Raw genomic sequence first — 9,553 nt, forward strand, 5'->3', positions numbered from 1 at the left:
TTTTATTTTTTATTTATATTTAATATTGATAAATGTTATAGTGATTTTATTTTTTATTTATATATGTTAGCGATTTTATTTTTTATTTATATATAATAGTGATAAATATTTTTTATTTATATATTATAGTGATTTTATTTTTTATTTATATATAATAGTGATAAGTATTATAGAATATTTGTGAATAGTTATGAGTAGATATTGAAGTGGGTTTGTGGGTCCTATTGAGAATATTTTAAGTTGTTTGGCATGTGAAGTATTTTTAAAAGTACGATAATACTTTGAAAGTGTTGAGAATACTTTGATAGCCAAACATAGCCTTAGTTTAGGGAGGTGTGGCAGTGACTTAGATCATGTACATAGATTTTAAGTTATGATTTTTATAGCACATACTTCGAAAAATTTTAATAAATGCTTACACGCACTCTCATTTATGATTTCTATATTTTAATACAAAATACTCTATTTATTATGAGAAATCTTTGTACTTGGCGCTTCCTTTAAGATAAAAAATGTATATTTTTAAGTCAGGTTCAGTAGTAGCACTCTGGCTCCCATAATTTTCTAAAAAAATGACGTATTTCTTAACTGTGGGGAGCGGGGTGTTACACTAACCTCACTAAATGTACTTTTTTTTTTTTTGAATAAAAAATATCACCTTTCATATATCAGTAAAAACTAGTCATTACAACACTTATCTTGTAAGACAACATTAAAGAACTCTTCCGGGCCATACTCTATGCACACTAGTTCGTCGTGACAGCAAACTGTGCTAGACAATGAGCTACTCTATTTCCTTCTCTATATGTATGTTGAACTATCCAATTTTGATGTTTACAAAGAATACCTTTAATATCTTCAATAAGTGGTCCATGCCATTCCCAGCATTCTTCCTTATTATTCACAACTTTGATCACTCACAAAGCATCACATTCAAAAATTGCCTCTTGTATATTAAGTTCTGCACCTAAGCAAAGGCCCTTCAAAGAGCAGTAGCCTCAACAATCTCAGTAGTTTGAACGCTATCTTTTGGCATACACAAGACACTTGCACATCTCCATCTTCATCTCTAATCACCACTCCAGGCCCCATTCTTTTCTGTTTTAGCTTGAAAGCAGCATCCCAGTTTATCTTCACAAGACCATCTCTTGGAGCTTTCCATTTAACAAGCATCTTTTCTACTGCTGCAGGTTCTAGTCTCTGCACACGCCTCTGTTGAGCATGTCTGAATTCTGTGAGACTAGCTTTTGCTTGTAGAAATACCACCCTAGGGCTACTGAACTTTCCTTCAAAAAAAAAACCATTCCTTCTAAGCCAAATATGCCTCATAACCACCACCACCAATTCCACACTTTCCCAAAGACACACTATCTCTTCCACAACTTGGTTTTTCCACAACTTTTCTCTTATAAAGGTTCCTCTTAGTAGGAAGACAATTATTTAGGGTCTTCCATAAAAAGGTGTTAACCACTCCTAGGGCATTCAACTATCAAAGCTCTATCCCTCCTTCCTTTAGCTTCCTACCATCTGATGACTCCCTTTTTTGCTCTTACTTTCTACTCAAATCGAGGTGGTAGGCACTCCTAACACTAAAGCACCCATTCTTAGAATAGGCCCAAATTCTCTTATCCTCCAAGCTAGTTTGACTCAAAAGAATATTGCATACCACTTCAGCATCCTTTTCATTGAGTGTAGCCCTCACTACCTCGACATTCCATTTACCCCCACTCCCCAGCAACTCCACCACTCTTGCTTCAGTATTCAGATGTCTAATTGGGACTTCACTTGATGAGAATGTTTGCTAGGCAGCCATTTATCCTCCCACAGTTTTATGCTCAACCCATTTCTCCCTCTCCAGATGAGTCCTTCCTTAAGTAGCTTCAAGGATCCCCAAATACTCCTCCAAAGCATGGATGGACCATGACCCTGTTTTGATTCAATCACATCACAGTTCTTATAATACTTAACTTTGAGCACCATAGCAGTAATGGAATCTGATTTAGTTACAAGTCTCCAACATTGCTTTGCTAAGAGAGTAGTGTTGAACTTTCCAGCTCTCTAAAACCAAGACCCCCAACCATTTTTGCACAGCTCATTCTCTTCCAACTAGCCCATTGTATCTTTTTTTCATTATTTTTGTACCCCCACCAAAATCTAGCCATGATACCAGATATCTCCTTGCACAACCTTTTAGGCAACCTAAAGACACTCATGTGGTAAGTTGGTATTGACTGGATAACTGTTTTAAGTAATACTTCTTTTCCAGCTGGGGATAAGAACTAGTTTTTCTAGTTGTTTATTTTGTGCCAGATCCTGTCTTTAATCCCCCTAAATGTATTATAGCATGCCCTTCCAACCATAGTAGATAACCCCAAATACTTCTCACAGTTGCTTTGCACCCTTACCCCTAAGTCTTGCACAATCTTTCTCTTCTCTTCCCTTCTCTTCAGGTCTAGCTCGAGAGTTAAACATCACAATAGTTTTCTGTAGATTCATGCACTGGCCAGAGGCCACTTCATACACCCTTAGGATTTCCCTAACTTTCTGCCATTCTAGCCAATTAGCTCTTAGAAATATGATACATTCATCAACAAATAGAATATGTGTGACCCTTATTCCTCCACTTGCAACAACCACTCCTCTTATTTCACCTTTTATTTCAGTCTCATTGATAAGGCTACTTAGACCTCCAACACATAACAAAAACAGGTAGGGGGATAATGGATCCCCCTGCCTAATGCCTCTTGAGGATATATGACTTCACCAGGCTTCCCATTTATCAAAACTGTGTAGGAAACTAATGTTATGCAGTCCATGATCAACCTAATCCACCTCTCACCAAATCTCATCCTCTGCATGAAACCTTTCAAATAGGTCCATTCAACCGTATCGTATGCTTTTGAGATATCCAATTTCAAAGCCATGCTCCCCATTCTCCCCTTAGATCTTGTTTTCAATGAATGTAAAGCTTCATAGGCTGCTATCACATTTTCCAAAATTAGTCTCCCTAGTACAAAAGCACTTTGGATTTTTGAAATGATCTCATCAAGTACTACCTTAAGTCTGTTTTGAAGAGTCTTGGAAATTAGCTTGTACAAGACATTGCACAAGCTAATTGGTCTGTAATCACCTACTGACTTAGGTTCTGGGACCTTTGGGATCAAAGCTACATATGTGAAGTTGATGGACTACTCTAATTCACCTCCATTCAGGAAACTCAGCACTACTTCACACACCTTATCCCCCACAGTACTCCAATAAGTTTGAAAAAGCAAGCCCTAAACCCATCAGGGCCAAGTGCTTTCAAAGGGCTCATTTGCTTAAGAGCTGCCAATACTTCTTCCTTTGTAAAAAGCTTCTCTAATTCTCCATTCATCCGCTCTGTAACTTGAGACCCAATAGACTGCACCCCTTCCATAACCTAACTGATTGTAGGAGTTGTTGTTCAGTACACCTCAATGTAAAACTGCCTAAAAGCATCTGCAACTTCCTCATTTCCCACTTTCAACTCTGAGTTACCATCGATTACTGAGAGAATCTGGTTCTTTTGCCTTCTCTAATTAACACAAGCATGGGAAAACTTTGTATTTTTATCCCCCAATGAATACCACTTCCTTTTTGCCCTTTGTCTTCACCTTATATCTTCCTTCTCTAGTAACAAACTCACTTCCTATTGCAACTTCTTTAATTCTTCATAATTGTGAGGTCCTTCATTATCTTGTAACTCTTTTATTCTCTTATTAAGTTGCTCCATGTCATGGCATCTCTCACCATCCTTTTTTCTGAAATTTTTACTCAGCTTTCCACTACATAATCTCAGCATATTTTGCACATTCACTAGGAGTTTCAATCAGGTTGAGGGGTATCAAACTAGGTTGTCCTTATCAATTCTTCACATTCATCCTCCATTATCCAACTTGCCTCAAACTTAAAAGAATTATGCCTTATAGAGACATGCCTACTGTTCTTCCTCATAAAAACCATAACTAGGTTGTGGTCTGAGCTACTAGCTGTCAGTCATTCCACTTTAACCTTCCTAAACAAATTAAACCACTCATTATTAACCACAAATCTGTACAACCTTTCTTTTGTAAAGGTGTGGTCTGAGTGTCTATTGCTCCAAGCGAAAGGGTTCTCAACAAATCTCACATCCACCAACCTGTTGACCTCCAGAGCTTCACGAAAGCTAGATATAAACTTTTCATCTCTTCTATTACCCCCCCCCCCCCCACCACTTTTCTCATCCTGTGATAACAGCTCATTAAAATCCCCAACTCCCATGATTGCCACCTCTTGCTTGCATCAGGATGCCCATAAAACCTTGTGGACCACCAACTTCCTTTACTCTCACTCTTGACAGAAGCACTAATATGCCACTGTGAATAGCTTTGTATACCAACATCATCCTGTTGTTCCCAAAACAAAGCTAGTCCTCCTTTTCTCCCCAGTGGATTAACTGCCAAACACCCTCTCCATCCTTAACTTTCTTTTTAATTTTTCTACTACAGCTGCCTTAATTAGTATTTCAATAAGGAACACTACTTTGGGTCTCTTATTCTTCACTAGAAGGTAAAGATTTTGAATTGTCCGATGGTTCTTAAGCCTTCGGTAGTTCCAACTTAAGATATTCATAATACTTGGTGGGGCTGCATAATAGCCTCCACCACAAAATCATCATCCACTCTCTTTTTCTTTTTCTCACTCGCAGAACACATCTCATCAGTCACCATCATAACAACATCTCTCTTATGCATAGTAACAGGAACAAGGGACTCACCTACAGGAGGCCTCCCTCAAGCTGTCCTCTTCTAGCTACCACCACTTCCCTCCTTAGCCTTCCTACTCATTGTTTTACTCATTGTTTGGCTCACTGTAAGAGTAGATTCTGCCTCATCCCCTCCCTCTTTGCTCCCTCTTTCAACATGTTCAGTATTCACCTACCCTTCACCCATTGAAACTAGATAATTCCTCACAACTTCCCCATCCATCTTCACCTGTCCCTTCCCCACCACTCACTTCTACTACCCCCTCCTCCCTTGGCTTTCCACTACCCTTGGTATTTTCACCACTCTTTTTTCCTCCTCTCTCAATTCTTTTTTTATTCACTAGCAGAGCTCTCAATCATGATCCAAATTGGTCATCCAAATTGGTCATCACTCCCATCATCCCCCTACACAACCTTGTTTACTATGCATAATACAACCACATTGAAAGCACATTTTAGGAAGCTTTTCATTTTTGAAAGGTATCCACATACCTATTCCATTAAGCATCATCGTTCTCCCCCTTGCCACAGCTTTCATCAGGCCACACTTCACCCAAACCCTTACGCACCGACACCAGGCGACATTGGCTTCCTGCACTAAATGCACTTAATCATATATAACAAATGAATATATTGTATTAGCCTCGAAAAAAAATCATTCCAGTCAAAGAATTACTAAATTTAATTAGAAAACATGCAATTATTAAAACAATATGGTAGCAATATTATTTACTTTTCCTCGGATCTTCGTACTGCCTAAACAAGTAGGAAGTAATAGTCCCATTAATGTATTGGTACAACTATACTACTGGCTGACACCCACATGACAAGGCCTCTACATCTATACCGAACCCTACAATTTATAAGCCTTGTAGTTCATGCTAAATTCCAAATATACATTGCACGAATCATATTCCTTGGATTTTGACGTTTCAATTTGCTCCATTGTCTTGTCCTGAGGTCCTAGGACACTAGGTATTAAGAGCTGAAGAGACACATTACAATATATAAATAATTTAGCTTAGATTTTCAAAATAGAAAAAATATGACGGAATTATACTTATTTTCATTAAAAATAATGTCTATTACTTTTTCCTAACGTGACTTTCCCCAATTCGTGTTTTAGTTTTTTTTTTTTTTTTACCAATAGATTCATAAAAGTTACTAAATTTTAGGGGAAATGAATTAAAACACCTATAATTTATGACCCTTGATGAGTTGATTATTTATGTAGGATTTGATTTTTGTATGCGGCCACTCCGCTTCATTCTACTGATGGGTTAATTTGAATAATATAAAAATCATATAATTTAAGACTATATTGGTTTATTCACGTATTTGACCCTCTCTTTATTCATAAGAACTTGTGAGGTTTCTCAACATTATAATTAAATAAAGGAGAAAAAAAGATCGATGTGCTCAATTTCATAAGACACTCTTTTAAAAGTTCTATTTATTGAATAAATGCTCAAAATAACCATATATAATAGCTTAGTTACATATTGAAATTTTTGGTGCTACTAGTAATATGATACAAGTCCCAAATAGACAAATCTCAAACAAATTTTTTGTAAAATAATGGGTTTTACTATTAAAGAATAGTTTTTTTTACACTTTTTTAAAATGGAGTCCACTTTCTTACAAGGGCTTGTATATAGTTTGTCTATTTGAAACTTGTACAAATCATTTGTCATATGTATTTGGGTGCATATTCATGATGACTTGGTCCCTAATATATGGTCAATTTCGTACACATCTTAATCAAAATGGATTATATTTCGTAGTGATAAAATATTATGGATGCTAAAAGGGTAGGAAACCTCCGCTCTTCTGGTCCCGATAAAAAGGAAATTAAAGAAAAGAAAAGAAAGTAAGAAAGCATGAAATGCTCATAGCACTTAAACCAATAGGAAGTAAACAGTGGGAAGAAAAGATAAAGAAAGCATGAAATGCGATGGCTGATCTTTAGAGCAAGGAGATGAAGGATGGATCTGGTTGTGCATATAATATGTATGTATTACATGCAGCTACCTCACGATGGCCCCCGTAATGTCTATTTCATGACTTTTGTTTTTTCCTTTTCTCTCACATTAAGGTTGGTGAAACAATATTAAATTTGCTGAAAGATAATGGGCATTATTATTTATGGTGGTACATGAACGATACGATATGATTTGCTTGTCTTTCCTTGACCATATATTCTTTCAGAGAATACCAAATGGAGACATGAAATTCAGAAGAAATACAAAATATACCATGTTGCTCTTGTTTTTTAAGACACATGATGAGTTTTCTTCCAAACCGGACATATCACAATCACAAAGTTTCTAAAAATTCAAGTTAAAAATTGTCATTTTTATATATAGGTTGAAGGATGTTTCTCAAACCCAATTTTTATATATAGGTTCAAGTTAAAAATTGTCATTTTTATATATATGAGTTTTCTTGTACCTTTTATTGTTTTTATAGTCTCTTTTTATTATGCTGGGAGATGGGAAGAGACCAACAAACAAGGGAACTGTAAAGATACTGACAAAACCAAAGGGTCATATCTAGGGGCTTAGGAAAAAATAACCCCAAGACTTCACCCCTTTTTTTTTATGCATAGGTCCCATGTCTTTAAATGTTAGTCCTATATTACTGTTGTGTGTGAAAGAATATGAGATTCTCCCATACCTCTGTTATAAGCTGTGTCTATTACATTTTCTCCTGCTACTCCCCAAACCTCCCTTTTTTCCTCATGGAAGAGACTAGAGGAGCTTCAGATTCCAAGTCTCAAACAACCTCTACATCTTCCTCCTCAAACACTTCTTCCCATTCCTCTAATTCATTCCCTTCTCAAACAAATATTGCAGCAGAATTCACTGTTCAAAACAGTTCCAAGAGAGTTCAAGAAGCAAAAGATGGTGATGAAAATAAGAAAAGGGTAAAGAGTAGGGATGATGGGAAGCACCCAACATACAGGGGAGTGAGAATACGTCAATGGGGAAAATGGGTATCAGAAATCAGGGAACCAAGGAAGAAATCAAGGATTTGGCTAGGGACATTTTCTACACCAGAAATGGCGGCTCGAGCTCATGATGTAGCTGCTCTTACAATCAAAGGCCAGTCAGCTTTTCTCAATTTCCCTGAGCTGGCTCAAGAACTACCCCGACCGGCTAGCTCATCTCCCAAGGATATCCAAGCTGCTGCAGCCAAAGCAGCAGCCATGAACTTCCCCAAAAGCCATGAAGCTGCTAAAGCTGTGTTGAGCCAATCCATGTTGTTGACTGATCCCTACTCTCCATGTTCAACCATGGCTTCCCAGGACACCCGAGACTCCTCAACTTCACCCTCAAACGATATTAAAGACGACGCCTTTTTGGACCTTCCCGATCTCTTGCTCGATGTGCGTAATCAAATCAATGCGTTTTGTTACCCATCAACATGGCAGCTGACTGGAACCGAACCTGTGGACACCTGTCACCGGATCGAGGAGCCATTCTTTTGGGGTTGCTATTAGAGAGTAGTCAGCAGACACGCCTATCAATGCTTGAAAATGTCCAACCTTTGAGAATTTCTGTCAATGTTGATGTTGCTGATGCTTCGAAGTTTCAAGTATATATGAATCTTCAGGTTTTTTCGATATATTGCTACCTAAAGCCATGGATTTGAGTTTACAAATTTGAAAGATGGGGTTGCACTTCTCTGTTGATCAGTTGCATCTTTCAACTGACAAAGAATCTTAGCCTCCATCTCCCTTTCATCTCAATTAATGGCCGCTGTAAATATGCGATGTAAATGAAAGTTCACGTTCAGCAATAATGGTATGGCCGTATGGGTCAAAACTCCCGCGTCATGTGTATGTGTGCGTATATATTATTGGTTCCAATGCCATTCGTCTCTAAATCTAGCCATTTTGTTAAATTTAGAAACCAAAATCTTATGGAACTGTACAAAAATGCTTCATTTGGGGGGATAACAGCATGATAGCTCTCTTTCCTGCCCATTTTAATAAAATTTTAGTTTTTAAAGCCGATAGTGCTGCATATAAAGAAGCATGGGTACGAGTATATATATATTTGCTTTTGCCTTTTCTTTTATTTTTCTTTCTCTTTTTCTCAGGGGGAATTTAACAAAGAAGCACTTCAGCATTTATAAATTTTTTTTTACTTAGTAATTAAAGAAGTGATTTTAAATATATTAGAGTATTTTTTTTTTAAATATGTAAATATATTAAAAAATATGAAAAAATAAAAACACAACAGAACAAAAAAGTGAAAGAGCGGTTAGGTTGAGCCGCCCATTCTGGCGGCCCGACTCATGCAATAATATCTGCACTGCATTGGTCTGAGTCGACATTATTTTAATCGATCGAACAAATATATATATATATATATATGTATATATGTAAAATAAAATTGAAAGACGAGATGGGTAGATACAATCATGATCACATGCAATATGTATATGTGCAATAAATTTGACAGCGCTAGATATCAAAGTTTGTGGGGCATATGCTGTTGACTACAAAAAGACGTTGTTTGGGAATGTGAGAGTGACACATGCATTTAATCAGAAGCCTATCGAAGACGATATTATTATAATTATTACCTTTAATGCCCTGTAAATTTATATTATTATTATTATTTTAATAATAATGATCACTCGTTTTTTTTTTTTTTTTTTAATTTTCCAACTCCTAATCATTCGATTATATATATATATATATATATATATATATATATATTGGTCTAACATATATGGCATGATGGCGTTGCTTAGACCGAGCTAATTAGCTTGTGCATA

At 36.6% G+C, this 9,553-nt stretch overlaps 1 protein-coding gene across 1 annotated transcript; it reads left to right on the forward strand.

Moving 5' to 3' along the window:
• The first annotated feature begins 7,423 nt into the window (after positions 1-7,423).
• Positions 7,424-8,603, forward strand: LOC108989912 (ethylene-responsive transcription factor ERF038-like). The gene has a single exon (XM_018963676.2). The coding sequence runs from the start codon at positions 7,425-7,427 to the stop codon at positions 8,265-8,267; it is 843 nt and encodes a 280-aa protein (XP_018819221.2). The 5' UTR covers position 7,424; the 3' UTR covers positions 8,268-8,603.
• The last annotated feature ends 950 nt before the right edge of the window (positions 8,604-9,553 follow it).

The sequence above is a fragment of the Juglans regia genome, chromosome 2 (assembly GCF_001411555.2).
Source record: "Juglans regia cultivar Chandler chromosome 2, Walnut 2.0, whole genome shotgun sequence".
Classification (NCBI taxonomy): Eukaryota; Viridiplantae; Streptophyta; class Magnoliopsida; order Fagales; family Juglandaceae; genus Juglans; species Juglans regia.